At 42.2% G+C, this 22,979-nt stretch overlaps 1 protein-coding gene across 3 annotated transcripts in view; it reads right to left on the bottom strand.

The window, feature by feature from the left end:
- The window catches only part of tfip11 (tuftelin interacting protein 11), a 31,383-nt gene that overhangs the window by 7,056 nt on the left and 1,348 nt on the right, over nucleotides 1–22,979 (bottom strand). For all 3 annotated transcript variants that reach the window (XM_048556156.2, XM_048556157.2, XM_048556158.2), the window contains 9 exons: nucleotides 20,241–20,446; nucleotides 19,059–19,218; nucleotides 16,389–16,545; nucleotides 13,606–13,733; nucleotides 11,146–11,304; nucleotides 5,972–6,475; nucleotides 4,777–4,883; nucleotides 869–1,037; nucleotides 44–287 (listed from right to left, as the gene is read on the bottom strand). In XM_048556156.2, coding sequence (XP_048412113.1) covers nucleotides 44–287; nucleotides 869–1,037; nucleotides 4,777–4,883; nucleotides 5,972–6,475; nucleotides 11,146–11,304; nucleotides 13,606–13,733; nucleotides 16,389–16,545; nucleotides 19,059–19,218; nucleotides 20,241–20,446 — 1,834 coding nt within the window. The remainder of the gene's footprint in view (nucleotides 1–43; nucleotides 288–868; nucleotides 1,038–4,776; nucleotides 4,884–5,971; nucleotides 6,476–11,145; nucleotides 11,305–13,605; nucleotides 13,734–16,388; nucleotides 16,546–19,058; nucleotides 19,219–20,240; nucleotides 20,447–22,979) is intronic.

The raw sequence follows: 22,979 nt of genomic DNA, 5'->3' as shown, positions 1-22,979 counted from the left end.
TTGTTTCAGTTGCAATATGAATTAAGCTTAAAAACTTTCTCACCTAACTTTGGAACAATGTTTTTCAGCATGAAGGCTTCCCAGGATCCTGGTGTGAACACATTTTTCCACGGCAAAAGGATCAATTTTGCAGATGAGTCACTGGGATGCCATTTCTGTAATGCATTGGAAAGCTTGTTGCGGATCGGTGAATACAGAGGCTCTAGACGCATCTGCATCAATGGAAGCCAGGGATGTATCCAGGCATGGATTGGGACTGTGTCAGTCAGTGGGTTCCAGTTCTCAACCTAAAAAAAAGTTTGCGTTGATGAAGAAATTACACAAATTTTGAATTTCTCCTTTTCATGATGGCAGTGTAAGAGCTCTTCCAATGGTCATTAAGCTAATTGTTTTGCAATATCCAGTGTGTTCTTCCACACCTTTTTCTACTGGTTTCCTGACAAAACTGGTCCTTGAAACAAGGCCACTTTTTTGACAACTTGCTTATCAAGATGAAGCCTTTTTCACATCGCACTTCTCTATTTCACTTTTTGACTTTTCCTATCTTGTGTCTCCTTTCTTCCCATCCACTCTGTTTTCCTTCTACTTTTCTTATTTAAATTTTGATTCCGTCATTTTGGATGTTTCAGACCTTTCTATTGCTTTCTATTCCAAGTTGATTCCAATCCATTTTCTTTTTCTACTTTTTTTTGTAATTTCTACTTTGTTAAACTCAATGAGCACTCTGAAAGTTAAAAGTCCCAATGCAAAGGTGCCTTGTAACATTAATAAAAGCTGGCATGTAGCATCTTATGTCCTGCGGATTCCCAGAACTTATCAGACCAAGCGACTCTCTCATCTATCCCAAACTGTAACAAGAGGCTCCTACCTCACGCTGCAACTTGGGAAAAATCAGTTGCTCAAGAATATTGTCCAATATCCAGAGAGGCACTGCAGGCATCCAGTTCTCCAAGAAATCCACCATTGGAGCACAATTCCGGGGCAGCCACTGGGACACAACATTGCGGACACATGGCATCCAGACTTCCCATATTAATCTGTGAATGTGCAGAGAAATAAAAGCAGAAACTTGGAAATGTTCATTCAGCCCAAATACTATATTTTCCAAGCACTACACAAAATGATTTGGTGGTACAGAACACATTGCAGAAAGCAGACACATTTTATCGAAGCATTTGTCAATGAGTGCCACTTTCCTTCCGATCCTTTCAAATTCTTCTTTCTCTGACACATAGCTACATACGTTTATATACTATACCTTTCATTTAATGAAACATCTCAAGGATGTTTTGCAAGAGTTATTAAACAAAATCTGCCATCAAGCCACATAAGGAGATATCTAAACTTTTTGTGATGAAATCTGTTTTAATCTTGTGTAAAAGAAAGGAACAATTTGAATATTGCTGAAAAGTGGGTACGTTGTTGAAGCTTTTTATCTTGCACTTATCTGGGCAAACACAAGAATGTCAAATTTCAAACAAGACCAATAATTTATACTACTGGGAAAGGGTATTGAAGATAGTTTCAAGTATACAACTCGCTTTTCAACAATATTCAAGAGACATAATTCTGGTTTTATGTTGAACAATCTTGAAACAACCTCAATGCCATGGAAGATTGAGTTCGCAGCGAACAGTCCTGATGACTTATCAAGTTTTAAGTACTGCCAGTCTTCCTAATTGCTACTGTTCACTGATTTATAGCTTGTCCAGTGTCTCAACACCGCACTGCAGAAATTCACCAAAGATACTCAGATAGCACTTTCAATACCCACAACCACTTCCATCTAAAAGGACAAGGGCATCAGACATATGGGAACATCACCACCTCCAAGTTCCTCTCCAAGCCACTCACCATCCTGACTTGGAAATATATCACCATTCCTTCACTGCTGCTGGGTCAAAATTCTGGGAATCCCTCCCTAATAGCATTGCAGGTCAACCTACAGCAGTTCAAAATGGCAGCTCACCAGCACCTTCCCAACCACAACTAGGAACGGGCAATAAATGCTGGCCAGCCAGCAATGCCCACATCCCACAAATGAATAGAGAAAAAAAAATCTCTTCGGCAGGAACTTTTTCTTTGGAAGAGTGGATACAAAATAATCATAAACTAATACCTCAGACTTCTGCTTCCATACCTGAATCTCCTTTTTTGATCCCTAACCAATCCTACACTTTCTTTTACTGCCCTTTTATAATTTACAAACCGATAGAAGATTTTTGGATTCCCTCTTTGCTGCACTTATTTCTTTTTATAGTTCCTGTCAGAACTCAGGTGGCATGGTGGCACAGTTGTGAGCACCGATGCCTCACAGTGCCAAAGCCTGGGTTTGATTCCAGCTTTGGGTGACTGTCTGTGTGGAGTTTACACATTCTCTCCATGTCTGCGTGGGTTTCCTCCACGTGCTCTGGTTTCGTCCCACAGTCCAAAAGATGCACAGGCTAGCTGGATTAGCCACAGGAAATGTAGGGTTACAGGGTTTGGGTAGGATGCTTTTTGGAGAGTCGGCGTGGACTTGATGGACTGAATGGCCTGCTTCCATACTGTGAGGATTCTAACTTTAGGACTTTAACTCAGTAATGTAATGCTACCTCTAACATTTCTTAGTTCTGATTAAACAGATTTTATCCTTGATTCTTCTAGTGCATTCTTTCCCTCTGGTAATGTAATATTAAGGACTCCTGCCTATGTATATGTTGAGATCCAAACTTTAACCAAATTGCTAGTCATCTAAGCAACAACTGGTATACAGAACAAAGAACAAAGAAAATTACAGCAGAGGACCAGGCCCTTTGGCCCTCCAAGCCTGCGCCGATCCAGATCCTCTATCTAAATCTATTTTCCAAGGATCTGTATCCTCCTTCTCCCTGCCCATTCATGTACCTGTCTAGATACATCTTAAATGACACTATCGTGCCCACCTCTACCACTTCCACTGGCAACCAACACCCTGTGCATAAAGAACTTTCCACACATCTCCCATAAACCTTTCCTCCCACACCCTGAAATCATGACCCCTAGTAATGGAGTCCCCCACTCTGGGAGAAAGTTTCTTGCTCTCCATCCTGTCTATATCTCTCATGATTTTATAGACCTCAATCAGATTCCCCCCTCACCCTCTGTCTTTCTAATGTAAATAATTCTTATCTACTCAACCTCTCTTCATAGCCTCCGCCCTCCATACCAGGCAACACCCTGGTGAACTTCTTCTGCACCCTCTCCAAAGCGTCCACATCCTTTTGGTAATGTGGCGACCAGAAGCGTACGCAGTATTCCAAATGTGGTCGAACCAAAGTCCTATACAACTGTAACATGACCTGCCAACTCTTGTACTCAATCCCCCGTCCGAGGAATGAAAGCATGCCGTATGCCTTCTTGACCACTCTATCCACCTGCGTGGCAACCTTCAAGGTACAATAACTGGCAGTTAACCTTCAAGCTGAAGTCAAAAGGTGTGCCTTCAATTGCTTAATATTTAAGTTTACAGGTTTGCAAGTTATTTCATTACATTTTAAATGGCTGTACCAGCAAGGAAGCTTTGCTTCAGAAACAGTCCAGCTTATTACTGGGAGCATTGACAGGCATGGAACAAGACATAATTTAAAAAAAAAACAGAATATAAAGCTCATTCTCATGACTCCTTAACTGATATCCGATCGGGGTCTACTTTTATAGTAAAGAAAGGTCACAACAATGATTTACAAATTCTCCAGTGTCATTGAGATTCATGCTTTGCTTTGCCTGAGCCACAAGCAGCTAAAACAGGGTCATTACAATCATCTTCCATTTAACATGCAGAAAGGACTCAGACAAAACCACTGAATGGGGATACAACAGTTTTAAATTGGTTCATGTCTTGAAATAATTTGAAATGATGATAAAAGTACCTGTGTCTTTCACATTCTGTGTAACACAATGTAAGTGAATCTGTTAAATTTGTCCTGAATATAATAATCTGATGCATGCTATTTACTGCTTTTCAGAGTAAACAGGAAAACAGGCAAGTGTTTGTTCTACTGTACTTTATCACAGACAATGCCACAGTTTCTGTTTGCTGAACTCAGCTTATGTAAACTGTCCTTTTGATGGGAAAACAAGTTAAAAGCATTGAGCTAAGTGCCAAATCATAAACAAAAACAGAAATTGCTGCAGAAACTCAGCAGGTCTGGAAGCATGTGTGGAGACAAAGCAGAGTCAGCATCTTGGGTCCATTTCTTGAGATCTGGGTCACTGGACCCAAAACATGAACTCTGATTTCCCTCCACAGATACTGCCAACCGGATGGGTTCATCCAGCAATTTCTGTTTTTGTTTCAGATCTCCAATAAAACACAGTTCTTTGTTTTTTGCCAAATCATAATATCGTGATAAAGAATGGCTTCTCTAATACCGCTTCAAACCCCTATTCAATGCGTTTGCCTACTACAGGTAAGTTATTTGAATTTAACGGGATCGTAGTGAAGCCCCAGCCTGTCCTTACCTGAAGGAATTTTCAGCACATCTTTATAACAGTAGGAGTCACAGTTGCTTTTAGTTTTGGTTCCTTGGCTCTGGAACATTGCAATTGGTTTCAACAGCCTAACTAAGCATACAGCAGGCAATCAAATCAGAAACATTCAAATGTGCTAACTTGAGGAGCCATTCTCCCTCTGATTCTTATTTCACAAGTGTCTTCAATTTCTGAAAAGTTTGAGAAGTTTGTTCCATCTTCACCACCTGGACATCCGTGGGTATTTCTAAATGTCAGAGTAAAATTTGAAATTATTCATTTTACCTGTGGTAAGGGTCCAATGACAACATATCACATCCTCCATGTTGCAGCTGATCTCGTTCTAGAAGTTTCCTCCATTTTGACATAACCTCTAAACCATACGTGTTATCCTAAACAAAGAAAAATAGTAAGGCTGATTAATTCTCCTTCTTCCCATGCTGTACCTAGTGCACCATTTTGAGAGATGGACCTTTCTCCTATTTTCTACCATTGCCATTTCAAAAGAATCCCATACAATTCAGGTTCAGATAGAGCCCGAAGAGAGAAAGACAATTGGACAGACAAAGGAGTTGCTATGGATCAGGCTGGGAGGGTGAATAGTTGTTAATGGGGTCTGTTAGTGACTAACAACAGGGGGTGTATAATGGTAGGCTGTGTGGTAACAAAGCCTGGTGTGTGGGGTGGGGGGCTGGGACATGTGAGAGTTTAGGCCCTAAAATTATTGAACTCAATACTGAGTCCGGAAGGCTGTAGGGTGTCCAAGCAGAAAAACGATTTGTTGTTCCTCCAGCTTGTGTTGGGCTTCACTGGAAGACTGTAGCAAGCCAGAGACAGAGATGTTGGCCAGGGAGCGGGGTGGTGCATTGAAGTGGCAGACAACGGGTAGTTCAGGGTCTTTCTTGCGAGTAGAACATAGATGTTCTGCAAAAGTGGTCACCAAGTCTACGCTTGGTAGCCCTTCCTACTAGAGTTCACTTCACCTGACAAAGGAGCAGTGCTTTGAAAGCTTGTAATTTCAATAAATTTGGTAGATTATAACCTGGTGTCATGTGACTTCTGAACTCACCAGTGTTCCAACCCCATGCCCTAGAAATAATTTTTAATGCCTTACATTATCAAATGGTCAAGGAATGGAAAGGTATGGAACAGAATTTCACATATTCTGTCTGACATTCAACGTTCACGAATGCACTGGATCGTGCATGGATGCACTGACAATGACATTCCTGTTCACTCATTTGGCTGATTTTTTTCTTAATTAATGTGTGAAACTTGACAGTTAATATTGTCAGGTTTTCCAGCTAAGGGTGCTGTCCTTATTCAACATCAAATGTGTATACAACTTCCACCAAGAGACCCCAAATAGTCAGACATGTGACTGATTTCCCTCTTTCACTATCCGATAGGCACCAAGGCCTCAATGACAGAGAATAATGGGGACTACAATTACTCATATATTCGCAGGGGTAGATCTTACCTGCAAAGGATTCCATGTCTTAAAGAATTCTTTCAGCAGTGGAAATACAATAGCAATGGATAGTTCTGCTAAGTCAAACATCTTGTACTCCTCGAAATACTTCTCCTGCAGCATTTCAAAAATTTTTGCACACTCCTCCAGGGTCAGTGGATTTTCACAGTTGGGCTGTAATCTCTTCTCGCAGTCCTCTACAATCTGCAAGATACTGCTGAGTTTGTCTATAATCTTATCCTCATGGGCAAGGATTTCAGACAGCTTCTCATTCTCATGGGAGAGATTAACAACCATGTCCCTCTCATACTGCAGCTGACGGTCATTCTGGATAATTTCCTGCTCAGTCATTTCAATGAGCAGTTGCAGATTATGTTCCAGCTCTGGAAGAGAAAAGCCCTCTGATTTTGCATCTTTAACTGGAGACTGTGTGTCATCAGGAATATCATGCTTCTGGTTCATCTGGCTGTAACTGTAATAGACTTTCTGTTCCTTTCCTGTCATGTCTATAACCTACATGATAAATTAAGCAGTTAGATTTTCACAATGGCTCAACGTCAGTCATTAAACTGGAAATTAATTTTCAACCTCATAAAACACACAATTTCTGATGCAACTATATTGGAATTTGGTAGATGTTGCCGACTGCTAGTCGTTTTAGTTTTTTTTTTCTCTGATAACATGGAAGCATTGGACAGAATCCCCCAAGGAGTATCAACGACAATTGGATTTCCAGTCCATTCCTTTCTCTTCTATCTGCCTCCTAGCTGTTTCAGGCCAAATGTCAGATTTGAGCTTCTTCAGAAACTTGGAGTGTCCTGGATATATGACTCTTCCAGGAGAGTGCATTCTGAGGTTTAAAGCTTCAAAGCCTCTTTGATGAGCTACAGAGAGAAGTTAAGTGTGGAAGATAAGTGGATGAGGGGAGAAGGTTGAGTGAGCGGTGGAATGGTAAGGTGGTCAGTAAAACAGCAGTTATTAGGGGTGATAATAAAATGTGTGGCTGGATGAACACAGCAGGCCCAGCAGCATCTCAGGAGCACAAAAGCTGACGTTTCGGGCCTAGACCCTTCATCAGAGAGGGGGTTGGGGTGAGGGTTCTGGAATAAATAGGGAGAGAGGGGGAGGCGGACCGAAGATGGAGAGAAGATAGGTGGAGAGGAAAGTATAGGTGGGGCGGTAGGGAGGGGATAGGTCAGTCCAGGGAAGACGGACAGGTCAAGGAGGTGGGATGAGGTTAGTAGGTAGGAGATGGAGGTGCGCCTTGAGGTGGGAGGAAGGGATGGGTGAGAGGAAGAACAGGTTAGGGAGGCAGAGATAGGCTGGACTGGTTTTGGGATGCAGTGGGTGGAGGTGAAGAGCTGGGCTGGTTGTGTGGTGCAGTGGGGGGAGGGGACGAACTGGGCTGGATTTGGGATGCGGTGGGGGAAGGGGAGATTTTGAAGCTCGTGAAGTCCACATTGATACCATTAGGCTGCAGGGTTCCCAAGCGGAATATCAGTTGCTGTTCCTGCAACTTTCAGGTGGCATCATTGTGGCACTGCAGGAGGCCCATGATGGACATGTCATCTAAAGAATGTGAGGGGGAGTGGAAATGGTTTGCGACTGGGAGGTGCAGTTGTTTATTGCGAACCGAGCGGAGGTGTTCTGCAAAGGGTCCCCAAGCCTCCGCTTGGTTTCCCCAATGTAGAGGAAGCCACACTGGGTACAATGGATACAGTATACCACATTGGCAGATGTGCAGGTGAACCTCTGCTTAATATGGAAGGTCATCTTGGGGCCTGGGATAGGGGTGAGGGAGGTGGTGTGGGGGCAAATGTAGCATTTCCTGCGGTTGCAGGGGAAGGTGCTGGGTGTGGTGGGGTTGGAGGGCAGTGTGGAGCAAACAAGGGAGTCACAGAGAGAGTGGTCTCTCCAGAAAGCAGACAAGGGTGGGGATGGAAAAATGTCCCTTGTTTGCTCCACACTGCCCTCCAACCCCACCACACCCGGCACCTTCCCCTGCAACCGCAGGAAATGCTACATTTGCCCCCACACCACCTCCCTCACCTCTATCCCAGGCCCCAAGATGACCTTCCATATTAAGCAGAGGTTCACCTGCATATCTGCCAATGTGGTATACTGTATCCATTGTACCCAGTGTGGCTTCCTCTACATTGGGGAAACCAAGCGGAGGCTTGGGGACCCTTTGCAGAACACCTCCGCTCGGTTCGCAATAACCAACTGCACCTCCCAGTCGCAAACCATTTCCACTCCCCCTCACATTCTTTAGATGACATGTCCATCATGGGCCTCCTGCAGTGTCACAATGATGCCACCTGAAAGTTGCAGGAACAGCAACTGATATTCCGCTTGGGAACCCTGCAGCCCAATGGTATCAATGTGGACTTCACGAGCTTCAAAATCTCCCCTTCCCCCACCGCATCCCAAAACCAGCCCAGTTCGTCCCCTCCCTACACTGCACCACACAACCAGCCCAGCTCTTCCCCACCACCCACTGCATCCCAAAACCAGTTCAGCCTGTCTCTGCCTCCCTAACCTGTTCTTCCTCTCACCCATCCCTTCCTCCCACCTCAAGGCGCACCTCCATCTCCTACCTACTAACCTCATCCCACCTCCTTGACCTGTCCGTCTTCCCTGGACTGACCTATCCCCTCCCTACCGCCCCACCTATACTCTCCTCTCCACCTATCTTCTTTTCTCTCCATCTTCGGTCCGCCTCCCCCCCTCTCCCTATTTATTCCAGAACCCTCACCCCATCCCCCTCTCTGATGAAGGGTCTAGGCCCGGCACGTCAGCTTTTGTGCTCCCGAGATGCTGCTGGGCCTGCTGTTTTCATCCAGCCTCACATTTTATTATCTTGGATTCTCCAGCATCTACAGTTCCCATTATCACAGTTATTAGGGGTGGGTGAGTTAGGAAGAGTGGTGGGTGGGCTGGGTTAGTTCGGGTTTAGGGCTATTGGTTTGGGGATTGTCAGATCAGGTCATATGGTGAGAGTTGCGGAGGGGGGGGGTGGTGTCAGTTTTACAGTTGTCATAGAGTTGCAGCAAGTTTCAACATCTCTAACTTTTCTCAATAGTTATTACAGTCAGTTCTGAAATGTCCAAAGTTTGTAGCTCTAACTCAGAGCTGGGGGCAATTATAGAAGATCCCAAGTGCACAGTTAAGACCATCGGAAATTACAATTCCCAGATAGTTTTGTGCGTGGGTGTCTGAGTGGTTCCTTAGTGCATCCTCCAAGGTACATTGCTGTTATGATTATCTTTCAATCAGAGGATCAGGACCAGATTGGTTGATGGAGTGTTTGCCACTATTCATGGGTTTTAGGTGCTCAGAGAAATAGCAGCAGGTATTGTTGACAGAGTGATACTCTGGGAAAAATTCATACACTAAGCCCTAATGAAAATCTTTGGAAAAGATAATGAAAAAAGGGTGTTGATGTATGATTCTTTCATAGGGAATCCAGACCATGTCATGTTAGTATATGCAAAACATTTGCCTTAACATTACCACCAACATACAGTGGGTCAATCAGCATACTAGCATGGGAAGAGAGGAATCTGAGATTTTCCAATTTTCCCTAGCACACATCTTGCTAAGAGATAAATGGACAAACACAGGAGGAACATTCCTGTAACAAGAGGCAACTTACAAATACAACAAAGATGCCGAAGGGTTACAAAAACACCATCTGTACTATCTTCCAGCCTTTAGACGAATTGCAAATGCAGTATTCATTGCTATTCAAACAAAGAGACAAACAGGGTTTCTGGTCACGCAGCAGTTTTGGAACAAAGTTCCAAGGGCCGTAAAGACGATATGTTCAGCAATGTTCCTTTTTCAAAGTTTTATTTCCAATTGGCATGTAGACTATCATAAGCCTTTGTGTAGTTTTTCTATCTCCCCCAAACATCATCACTGGCAACAATTTATTTTTCAATTTTTGTATGAGACAGATGACCAGTGCCAGGAAAGTAAGGCTTGATGCCAGCTGCCATCTGCCAACACCTACAATCCTACATCCATAGACAGTGGCCTCAGCTCTGAAAGTGGGCTCGGGCAACAGGCATGGTGGCACTCAATGGGAAGGTTTAACTAATAATTATGCTGGAAAACTCTTCAGGGTATATGGAGCTTTATAAGACATGAAAAGGGCATAGCAGGATGATCAGTCAGATAAGGCCCATAGCCCAACCCTAAAAACCACCAGGCATATTGGTATGTACTGTCATACTTAGTTGATAACAATTGTGGGAAACTGTTTTTGCAGTTTCTAGTAAAGCGGAAAAACATAAGCAGAAATATGCCAACTGCTGCAAAGACATCTGCTATTTACAAATATCATAGCGCTGGCACAGCAGGGTTCTATGATTCTACACAGTGTAATGACTTTAATGTCTAGCTTAGAGGAAGTTTATGGATTCACAGACCAGAGGGGAAACACAGCTTTTAATTTTTAAATATGTTTGACACTTTGGAATATAATGTCAGGGTTGTGATGGATGTTGTCATTTTTATTTTGATGGACAGGCCAATAGATCTCTTGTGACATTACTGACAATATCAAAAGATACTTTGGTGTGAAAAGTGGCTGCAGTGTACAGTTAGAAGTCTTCACATCCATGCTGGAACAATTTGGAACATGTTTTAGAAACCTCAAAAGTGTTCGGTAAATACATGTTTTTTGATGAATGGCCTGAAAAACAAATACATTTTCTCTACCCACTGTGAAATGATCACTTTTCCCCCTTATTGTTATTCAGATGACTTCCAATATTCTTTATTCACGTCCCCTAAAAAAGTAAGACTTCATGAGTAAACACAATTTTTCTACTGATCTCATGTGAAGTATCTGAGCCAGCAAGTCAGAGGTTCAACAGTGAATGCTTACATCAACATGCAGCTTGGCAGAACAGGTACAGTAAGGGGCAGATTGGAAAACAAAAAATGTCACTTAAAATTTACTAGGCACGGATTGATAGATCTGCCAAAATATTGACATTTGCTAAACCAGCAGTTTTAGTCTTACCATTTAACTTGCATGGTATGATCATTTTGTTTGTGTAACGATTACCCGTTCTGTCCTGTATTTAACAAGAGCTGCTTGAAACAACTATAGCTAAATTGTATATGGAAATGTTGAAATACTTAAGAGGCAGAGAAAGCCTACTCCCACACACCTTGACTTGTGACAGCTCTGTCTGTGGTGTAGCCATTTTCTTGCCCAGGGCAGATGCTCCTTTCGCTTTAAGCTCTTCAACAGTTTTGAAGCTGTACTTGGGCTTTTTCTTCCCACCCGCAGGATCTTTCCGCCATTGACTCATCTCCTTCTGAAACTCCTGAACACAAATAGTTAATCAGTCACTCCATACTGACTGTTCTTCATTACTGGCAAATTATGAAATTTGCCTTCAATTGTCTTCAACCCCAGATATCCACTCCTGTGATTCTCAACTCAATGAATTCTTTCTGGAAATGAGATACTAAGCAGATGCTCAATGTGCCATGAGGCAGCAAATCAAACTGGGGAAGGTGGTGAGGTGTGGAGAGGGGTTGATATGTTTTCCCAACACTGACAGAAGCCTAGGTGCAGGTTAGCAGCTGTGCACAAATTGGCCACTGTATTTCCTACATTGCAACCGCAACTACTAAAGGTACCACATTGGCTATAAAGTTCTTTGTACCTCGTAAAGTCATAAAAAGCATTATATAATTTTACTTTTTCATTTGGCAGGAAAAAGAGGTGGCTTCCACCACCCCAATAACCCAACCTCCAAACGTACAATAGAAGCCTTGAAACTCAGTAGTGCATAATCCTTTATGAAAGAAGATGTGTGAATTTTGCCATAAATTTAAAGAGATAACACAATTTCTCTCATTTACAATTCTGACTGCAACTGTTCACCTTTCAACAAGTAGTCAAACCATGGAGGTTGTAAGCAGGTATGAATGTTGTTTCATAGTCAGATCTCAAGACATGAGCATCTAAAGGAAATGGATTGCTCCAACTATTTTCATCCAATCTACTAGTTAGTTACTTTCCCGAGAAGTGGGACACATGCCAGTCCAGCTGAAAACATGAAGGAGGATATTATTGCAGCGCACTGTTCACCATCTTCCACATCCCACACACATAAACCCCTCAAAAACTCTACTGTTACATCTTTACGAACACCAGCCACTTTACCCACCACCTAACTATTCACTGATCTGCACCAGCTTCCAATTACATTGGCCGATTTTAAAATTTTTAACCTTATTTTCAAATCCCTCCATGGCTTTTCTCTTCTCCAATCTTTATAATCATCTCCAGTTCCAGAAACCTCTCAGTTCCTCTAGTCCTGCCCTGTTGAGTATTCTTGATTTTAGTTGCTCCAGTATTGGTAACTTCAACTATCAACATCCTGGAATTCCTCATCTATTCTTTCCACCTCTCTTTCTTTTGTTAAGATGTTTCTCATTTCCTACTACTTCCAGTATTTGGTCATCTTTGTTTATATTTTTTAAATAGCCTCCGAGTGTCAAATGCTGAATTACAACGTTCCTGTGTAGCACCTTAACACATTTTATTACAGTAAAGACACTATGTAAATACAAGTTGTTATTGATATGCTGCCTTTACTCATTGGTGTGCCAGTAATCACACAAACCAAAAGAAGACTGATTCTCAGGTAACGTAGGGCGACACGGCTGCCTCACAGCGCCAGGGACCCAGGTTCAATTCCAGCCTCTGGTGACTGTCTGTGTGGAGTTTGCACATTCTCTCCATGTCTGCATGGGTTTCCTCTGGGTGCTCCAGCTTCCTCCCACAATCCAAAGATGTGCAGGTTAGGTGAATTGGCCATGCTAAATTGCCCCATAGTATCCAGGGATGTGCAGGCTAGGTGAATTAATCATGGAAAAAATGCACAGTTACAGGGATAGGGTAGGGGTCTGGGTGGGATACTCTTCAGAGGGGAAGTGTGGACCCGATGGGCCAAATGGCCTGCTTTCACACTGTAGGGATTCTATGATTTTGAGAATCACCTGCAACTGGTCCTTAGTGCTTCCAGGCTAAAGCTGGGGTGGGGATCAGATGAGGGTTAGCACAAGGGAGATAAATATTCAGCGTCTCTTATCCTAATTACTTTCCACCGACCTATGTTCAGAAATGCATGCTTTTAAATACAGAGAGCAGGACTGAAATAAACATAAAATCATAGATCCCTACAGTGTGGAAGCAGGCCATTTGGCCCATCATGCCCAAACCAACCCTCTGAAGAGCGTCCCACCCAGACTTACCCATTACCATTTCCCTGTAACCATGCATCCCCCGTGGCTAACTCATACATCCCCGGACACTATGGGCAATTTAGCACGGCCAATCCACTTAATATGCACGTCTTTGGACTATGGGAGGAAACTGGATCACCCGGAGGAAACCCATGTAGACACAGTGAGAAAGTGTAAACTCTATACAGACAGTCAACCGAGGGTGGAATCGAGCCCAGGTGCCTGGTGCTGTCAGGCAACAGTGCTAACCACTGAGCCACTGTGCCACCCCCAACACCTAGAACAGTTCCTTCAAAGAAGGGTAAGAGGGAGAATAGGGTGGGTGGATGTATTTTACAAAAACTACTAAATGTTGCATTGCTACAAACCTCTTCTGCTTCTTCATCAGAGTCAACAATAGGAAAATCCTTCAGTGACTGCTCTGTTCGTTCAGACCCATAAGCACCAATTGCTCCTTTCCCCTTCCTCATCTTTGCCTCAATGGGTGCCACAATTCCTGCAACATGAAAGAAATAATGTTACTAACGGCATAACCACTCACCACGTAAACTCACAAAATGGACAAAAGATGGAACTGGATGGCTTGAAGCTGAAGGCGCTGTCAGTGGGGGAGCTCTTTGGGACTAGAGATCATAATTCTATTAGTTTTAACATAGTTATGGAATACCTTAGAAATGAGCAAATAGTTAAAGTCCTAAATTGGAGTAAGGCCAATTTTGATGTTATTAGGGACTTACAGAAGTTGATTGGGGGAGACTATTCACAGGTAAAGGGATGGTTGGGAAGCAGGAGGCCTTTAAGAATGAGATAATGAAAGTTCAGAGACAATATGTTCCTGTTAGTGTGAAGAGCAAGAACACCAGATGTAAGGAATGTTAGACGAATAGAGAAACTGAGGCTCTGGTCAAGAAAAAGGCAGCAGCAAATATCAGGTATAGACACAGCAAGGAGCAAGTGAATCCCTAGCATAGATGAAGGCAGTAGGAGTATTTTCAAGAGGGAAATCAGATGGGCAAAAAGGGAGCAGGAGATGGCTTTGCCAATCAGAGTTAAGGGAAATCCAAACAGATTCTATAAATACGTTAAGGTCAAAAGAGTAATTAGGGAGCAAATCAAGGCCCTTAAAGATCAAGTGGCCATCTATGTGTGGAGCCACAGGTGACAACTGAGATATTAAATGAATATTTTGCATCAGAATTTACTGTGGAGAAGGACATGGAAGCTAGGGAACTTGAGAAGATAAACAGTGTTATCTTGAAAAGAATTCATATTATAGAAGAGGGAGTGCTGGAGGTCTTAAAATGCTTAAAGGTGGATAAATCTCTGGGACCTGATCAGGTTGCTCCCAAAACGTTATGGGAACCAAGAGAAGAGGTCCCATTGCTGATATATTTGTATCACCAACAACCATGGGTGAAATGCCAGAAGACTGGATGTTGGCTAATATGGCGCCATTATTTAAGAAAGGTGGTAAGGAAAAACCAGGGAACTATTGTGTGGTGAGCCTTACATCAGTGATGGGTGAGTTGTTGGAGGGGATGCTGAGTGACAGGATTTGTGTGTATTTGGAAAGGCCACAACTGATTAGGGATAATCAACTTGGCTTTGTGCACGGGTAATCATGTCTCACTAACTTGATCGAGTTTTTTGAAGAGGTGACAAAGAAGGCTGATGAAGACAAAGCGGTAGGATCTGTCTACATAGATTTCAGTAAAGCGACGAACAAGGTTCTGCATGGTAGACTGTCCAATAAAGTTAGGTCATATAGGATCTGGAGAAGCTAGCGAATTGGATACAAAATTGGCTTGAAGGTAGGAGACAGAGAGTGGTAATGGAGAGTTTTTTTTTGGTCTGGAGGCCTGTGACCAGCGGTGTGTTGCAAGGATCAGTGCCGAATCCGCTGCTTTTTGTCATTCATAAAATGATTTGGATGTGAATAGAGGAGGTATGGTTAATAAGTTTGCAGATGACACCAAAATAGCTGGCATAGTGGACTATGAAGAAGTTTATCTCTGGAGTACAATAGGGTCTTTTTGAGATGGAGTTTAATTTAGATAAATGTGATGTGCTACATTTTGGTAAGGTAAATCAGGGCAGGATGTGTACAGTTAATGGTAGGGCACTGGGAAGTTTTGCCAACCCAAGAGATCCAAGGATGCCGGTGTGTAGTTCCTTCAAAGTGCAGTTGCAGGTATACAGGGTGATGAGGGTGGCATCTGGCACGCTCGCCTTCATTGGTCATAACAGTGACTGTAGGAGTTGGGATTATGTTGTGGCACTGGTGACGCCACTTTTGAATTACTGATACAATTCTGGTCGTCCTTCTACAGAAAGGATGTTGTTAAACTTGAGGGTGCAGAAAAGATTTACAAGGATGTCACAAGGACTGGAGAGTTTGAGTTATAGACAGAAGGGCTGAGTAGGCTGGGGGCTTTTTACACTGGAGCTTCAGAGGCTCATGGGTGACTTTATAGAAGTTAACAAAATCATATGGGGAATGGCCGGGGGAATAGCTGAGGATCTTTTTCCTAGGGTGGAGGAATCTAAAGCTAGAAGACATAGGTTTAAGGTGAGCGGGGAAAGATTTAAAAAGGACCGGAGGGGTAACTGTTTCACACAGAGGCTGATGAGAGCATGGAACAAACTGCCAGAGGAAGTGGAGGACACGGGTACAATTACACTTAAAAGGCATCAGGATGGGTATACAACTAGGAAGGGTTTAGAGGGGTATGGGCCAAATGCAGGCAATTGGGACTAGGTCACATCAGGACGTCTGGGTGGCACGTTTGAGTTGGACTGAAGGGTCTTCTTCCATGCTGTTTGACTCTATGAAGAAATTACAGAAATGTTTTACTAAGGATGATAATTTATTTAGGTTCTTAGTGAAAGATGCCAGATGAAATTGAGTGTTGGGGAGAGAGTGTGGTGTTTTCAGGGACAAACTTAATTAATTGTTTTCCTCAAGAAATTAAACGCATGAAAGCAGAATAACTATTTCCCACTCCACTTCAGTAGCAGAACTGATCAGGACTTTTACTTGAGTCCTGTAGTGGTCTACAGGACAAGAATAGTTTTCACTCATGAACTCATACTTTTTGAGAATGATTTACTTACAAAGAATTATTACTAGTAAACGTTCCAAAAACTGTACCTTGTGCATTCTTCCCAAGACCTCTGCCAGGGACATATCCCATCTTCTGCAGCAACTTCTGTCCGATCCCTTTGGTGTGTTTTTCCCAGGTGCCAATTTCCTGGTTTGTTCGATGTCCTCCTGTGAATCCTTTTGAACTTGATTTGAAAAAGCCACCCTACAAGAAAAAAAATTAGTGAGAAACAGAACATATCTGATCCATATCCAAAGAAACGTCAGTCAATCAAGATACAACATGTACTTATGGAGTGGTGAAAGGGGAAGAAGGATAAGGACTGTAGGGAAAAAAATATACATCTTAACAGAATCGGGAAGAAGCATACAAAGAATCCACCCAACTATGGTGAAGCAAGTACATTTGTTTTGCTCCTGGAAAGTACATATTGAACAATTGCAGTTTGGTAAATAGCTATTCAAACTGCATAAATTGTTTCACTAAGTAAGTTCCACAATTCTCAATGAAAACAAATACAACAAAATGGTGTTACTATTTCTCTGATATAAACAAACAGGTGAAAATAGTTTGTAAAGCTTGGTTTTCACAAAAATGTTTTAAACTTTATCGATTTTAGGAAAACAACCTCAAATACTATTATCAATTGTCTAAACCTAGGTAGTGATTTTGTGCAGACTGTAACGGTTATTTTTGAACATGTAATATAAATAAACAAGCACAGATTATCTAATAATTCAAATTTTCTCCCAACTGAAGTCAAAATTAAACAATTAATAATTAAATCAGAAGCTTTCTAAGAAAGCAACATTGTGAGTCTACCTACAGCACATGGACTGGGGCAGTTCAAGAAAGCAGCTTACTACCACGTTCTCAAGGGCAACCAGGGATGGACAATAAATACTGAACCAGCCAGCGACACCCATATCTCATGAATGAATGAATGATTAATGAAAGAAACCATAACATTCTTGCCCATATGTAATCACTCTATGCATCTGTACAGTTGATATCCATATGGAACTTTCATGACAAGGGAAATATGAATACCACTCACACATTGAGGTTTTTGTTAAAATTCAAAATTTGATGTGAAATTTTCTTAGCCCGAGTACATTGCTTAAAAGTGTTTTTCTTTTCTACAAGTGTGAAGTTTTTTTAAAAAATGGGGTGTGGACATCACTGACTGGCTGAGCATTTATTTCCCATCCCCGTTTGGATTGATAAAGTAGTGGCGAGCTGCTGCCTTGAACCACTACAGTCAATTTGGTGTAGTTAGACCAAGTGGCTTGCTAGGCCATTTCCGAGGGCAGTTAAGAGGCAACGAAATTATTGTGGGCCCAGAATCACGTGAAGGACAGACCAGGTAAAGAAGCAATTTCCTTCCCAGGAACAGGTTTTTACGACAATCAACAATGGCTTCATGGTTACCATTAAATTTATTTCAATTCCAGATTTTTACGGAATTCAATTTCCACCATCTGCCATGGTGCAATTCAAACCTGGGTCTTTAGAATGGTACTTGGGTCTTTATATTACTGATTTGTCTAGTCAGTAGTGATGCCGTCACCTGTACCATCAAACTATTGCTGGAAGTATTACTTGAGGAAGGGCATTCTTGCTATTGAGGGAGTGCAGCGTAGGTTCACGAGGTCAATTCCCGGAATGGCGGGACTATCATATGTTGAAAGATTGGAGCGACTGGGGTTGTATACACTTGCGTTTAGAAAGATAAGAGGGGATCTGATTGAGGCGTATAAGAATATTAAGGGATTGGACACTCTGGAGGCAGGAAGCAAGTTTCCGCTGATGGATGAGTCCAGAACCAGAGGACACAGTTTAAAAATAAGCAGTAGGCCATTTAGAACAGAGTTGAGGAGAAACCTCTTCACCCACACAGTGGTGGATATATGGAATGCTCTGCCCCAGAAGGCAGTGGAGGCCAACTCTCTGGATGCTTTTAAAAAAAAAAGAGATGGATAGAGCTCTTAAAGATAGAGGAATCAAGAGTTATGGGGATAAGGCAGGAACAGGATATTGATTGTGGATGATCAGCCACGATCATAATGAATGGTGGTGCTGGCTCGAAGGGCCGAATGGCCTACTCCAGCACCTATTGTCTATTGTCTACTAAATCTGCCTGATATCAGTTACATCTAATCCATCACTGCCATTATGTCTTTTGATCACTTAAACTCAAGCATAGCTACCAAGCGTCAAGCCCAGACCTTGTCTGAAAACAGTCATTTTTATTTTTATCCAGCATGCATGAATTAAATTACACTGCAAGGAAAGAAAGTTGTAGCTCTATCATTAAAGGATTGAGAGGAAGCAAATGGGCAGTTAGGGGTCTCGATTCTGCAGGTGTCAAAGTAAAATAATCACAACTGAAGAACAAGTTGACACCTCAGCTGACACCACAACCTTCAGACAGTCTGCAAAAAATATTAAACAGTCAGCTTCACTGGAGGTGCTAAGATCTTTCTACAGACACAATAACCAAAACTGATCCAATAATTTAATAACTTCAATGTAAAGTTTAAGATCAACGTCTGCAGATTTGCATTTTACTCAATGATTACTAGCTGTTTTTAAAGAAAACATTATCTGAATATTCAAAGTTACTAAATTCTTTTCTAAAAATGTATTGTCAGATATGCCAGTTACAACAGAATGCTGGTTGGTAGAGTGCCTGATAACACAACTACTATACTTACAGTTTTCAATTTCTTTGGGGCAAATTCCTTTGGAAAATCTTCTCGCTTCACTTTCTCCTCTTCAGAATCATCAGAATCCTTCTCTTCATCATTTTCCTCAGCTGCAGGTCGTCGGATTCCAGCACTGATGAAATTTACTGGAGCACTGTAATCTTTGGAACTGTAGAAACAGTGGGGATGCAGTGACAACATTATTATACAGCTGCTTTCAAAAATCTAACTGCAGATCCTCAAATCCAAATGCACAGTTGACAAGCACACAAGATAACTAGGTTAGAAAATATACAGGGATATGAACATAAATACCTCAACAAAAAAAACAACTGAACTTCTGATCAACTAGCTTTATTTCAATTAAATCCCTCTAGCAGAACTACAGATAATCATTACTGAACACATGCTGACCAGTGAACAGACGTCTCTAATTCCTCTATTCTAATAGGACAATTTATTGCAATAGATAATAGTGTCTAAAAACACAAGCTGAGGTAGGTGGACTGGAACAATCTACAGTTCTTACTGATTACAAATCATCATTCCCACTTGGCCTGTGCTCACAACCCCCAACAGGCCATAGGCACAATTATTCCATTAAAAACAAATCATTACTGGACCAATTACAGTCCAGTAATAATGTGTCACTGAGTGGTAGAGCTCAACTCATGAACCAACATTCTCTACATGGCCAATGTTTGAGTTTGGCCAGAAAGAAAATTGGTGAGTCTGAATTCCAAAAAAGACACTGGCAAAAATGTTAATTAAATCAGTTGGAGCCAAGTCAACCTCTCATAGCTGGCATTTACAAAGTAGGATGAAAGAAAGTCAGAAACACATCTCATGGACAATACCTTAACCATAGAAAAGGAACAAGAAATGGATAGGGGAATCCAATAGGTAACAAAATAACTAATCAAATGAGAAATTAAAGAATAAGCACCTACTCTGGCCCTAGATCTGCTCTAGGACAGACACAATCGCAATCATCATGAAAAACCTCCACTGTCTGGGGTCAAATGTGGAGAAGCAGCCACTTAATCAAATTAGCAAAAGCTGATGGTGCTCATCAAACAACAGCCAGGAACACTCATAAGTCTGGGAGGCAAGGGGAAGAACTAAACTGTCAAATCTCAATTTGGTGACAAATAAATGGTTGAAACCAGTGCGCATAATGTTCTAGATTACCGTTTCCCCCCAAAGCTTGGCCTTTCGTCATCAGAGTCATTCTCAGCCCACATGCCATAGATAGCATCCTCTTTTGTCTGCCGATGGCGTACGCGGTCTGGGTTGAACTCATTTTCCAAGTCCCAATCTGAAATCTCGAACCGCTCCATCTCCACCTCGTCGTCATCCTGGTCTTTCCCATAAAGATGTGACATTGACATTTTCGCCTGCCAGATTAAAAAGAATTGGACATCGTTAAACGTAGTTAAACCCCACCAAGTTTCAAGCTGCTTTCAAAAAGATTGCAGATGATAGATCTGAGAGAGAAAGATAATATAAAATTCTGATCCCATGGGACAAAAGTTTTAGATAACAAAGTGTGGAGCTGAATGAACACAGCAAGCCAAGCAGCATCTCAGGAGCACAAAAGCTGACATTTTGGGCCTAGACCCTTCATCAGAGAAGTTTTAGTTTTTTTTAAATTCATTCATGGGATGTGGGATTGCTGACCAAGCTCCCGTTTATTGTCCATCTTTAATTGTCCTTGAGAAAGCAAGGAGGAGCTGCCTTCTTGACCTGCTGCATGTCATATTAGTTGCTTTTAAGTCAACAGTCCAAGGCACTAGCCAATGTCCATGCTGAGGCATCAATCTTAATAACTGCTGAAATAGTAAATATTCCCATTACTTCATAAGAAACAGCAACTTCTGGAAAGCACTGGGTAATCACAGGTTGAAGGAGATTGGATGGGGATGCGTTGGGAGGCAAAAATGGGGGAAATTGTGAGGGGTGATAAGGGAAGAGATAGAGAGATTCCTGGGAGGGCAGAAGGAAAAGTTGTGGGAGATTGTGGTGGGGGACAGGAAGAGACAGGGAGGTTGTGGGGTGAGGAACAGACTGTTAAAGGAGAGAGTGGGAGATTGTGGGGAGATAATATCATAATATGATAGAATTCATCCTCCATTTTGAGAGGAAGAAGGTGGAATCAGATGTAGCAATATTACAATTGAGAAAAGGTTACTACAAAGTCATAACAGAGGATCTGGCTACAGTAGTTTGGAAGGCATACCCAGCAGGGAAGACAGCACAGCAGTAATGGCAGAGGTTTCTCGGGGTAGTTCAGGAGAAATTCATCCTAAGGAAGGAGAAACATATTACAGGGAGGATGAGGCAAGCATAGCTGACAAGGGAAGTTAGGGACAATGCAAAAGTAAAAGAAAAAGCACACAACATGGTGAGGATTATTGGGAAGTCAGAGGGTTTAAAAGCCAGCAAAGTGCAAACAAAAAAGCAATAAGGGGGAGAAGATGAAATATGAGAGTAAGCTAGCTGGTAATATGAAAAAAAATTGAACAAGTTTTCTTTTAGATAAATAAGAAGTAAGTGAGGCAAGGGTGGACATTGGAATGCTGAAAAATGAGGCTGAGAAGGACTAATGAGAAACAAAGAAATCATGAACTTAATTGATGCTTTGCATCATTCTTCATGGATCATAACAAAACTTCAGAGTGTCAAGGGGCATGGTTGAGTGTAGTGGACATCAGTAAGGTGATGATGTTGGGGAAGCTGAACGGTCTGAAGGTGGATGAATCACCCAGAGTGGGTGGACCATATCCCAGAGTTCTGAAAGAGAGAGCTGAGAAGATTATGGAGACATTGGTGGTGATGATCTTTCAGGCATCACCTGTGTGACAGGTGGGCCCCAGAGGACTGGAAAATGGCTAATGTAACAAGTTGTTTAAGAAAAGACGGAGCCTGAAGATGGAGAATTATATGTCAGTTAGCCTGAGCTTGGTTGCTGGTAAGATTTTAGAGTCAATTACAAAGGAAAAGTTTGCAGAGAACTTGGAAGTGCATGATAAAGAAGAACTGAGTCAGCACTGCTTCAAGGGGAGGTCGTGCCTTACAATCTATTGCAATCCTTTGAGGAGGTAATAAACAAGTTTGATGAAGAAAAGCCGATGGATGTGGCCCATTTGGATATCCAGGAAACCTCTGACAAGCCGCTGCACAGGAGGCTGCTTTAAAAAAAAAGCCCATGGTGTTGGGGACAAGGTGTTGGCGTTGATAGAGGATTGGCTGATGGGCAGAAGGCACAGATCGGAATAAACGGATCTTTTTCTGGATGGTAGCCTGTAACTAGTGAAGTTCTACGGGGGGTCAATGTTACAACCACAACCATTCATTTTATAGATCAACAAACTGCATGTTTGAAAAAAAGCACAAGAATGGGTGGAGGGACGGGTAATGTTGATGAAGCAGGATTTCAACAAGCTAGGAGAGTGGCTGGAGAAGTGGCAAATGGAATACAATGTGGTAAAGAGTGAGGTTATCCACTTGAGTAGGAGCAATAGAAGCACGTACTATTTTCTAAATTGGGAAAGACTTCAGAAATCAAATGCACAAAGGCATTTGGGACTACTTGTCCGGGATTCTCTTAAGGTTAACATGCAGATTCATCTGGCAATTAGGAAGGCAAATGAAATGTTAGCATTCATGTCAAGCGGACTAGAATAAAAGAGCAGAGACGTACTGCAGATGCAGTGTAAGGCTCTAGTCAGGCACATTTGCAATATTGTGAGCAGTTTTGTGCCCTGTATTTAAGAAAGGATTCACTGCCATTGGAGGGCATTCAGAGGAGGTTTCCAAGCATGATCCTGGAGATGAAGAACTTGTCATAGAAGAAGTCGTTAAGGATTCTGGACCTGTACTCAACGCGTGAGAGGAGATCTCATTGAAACTTACAGAATACCGAGAGGC

This window comes from Stegostoma tigrinum, chromosome 26 (assembly GCF_030684315.1).
Source record: "Stegostoma tigrinum isolate sSteTig4 chromosome 26, sSteTig4.hap1, whole genome shotgun sequence".
Classification (NCBI taxonomy): domain Eukaryota; kingdom Metazoa; phylum Chordata; class Chondrichthyes; order Orectolobiformes; family Stegostomatidae; genus Stegostoma; species Stegostoma tigrinum.
Note: the sequence above shows the minus strand (reverse complement) of the source record. Positions and strands in the feature narration are given on the sequence as shown.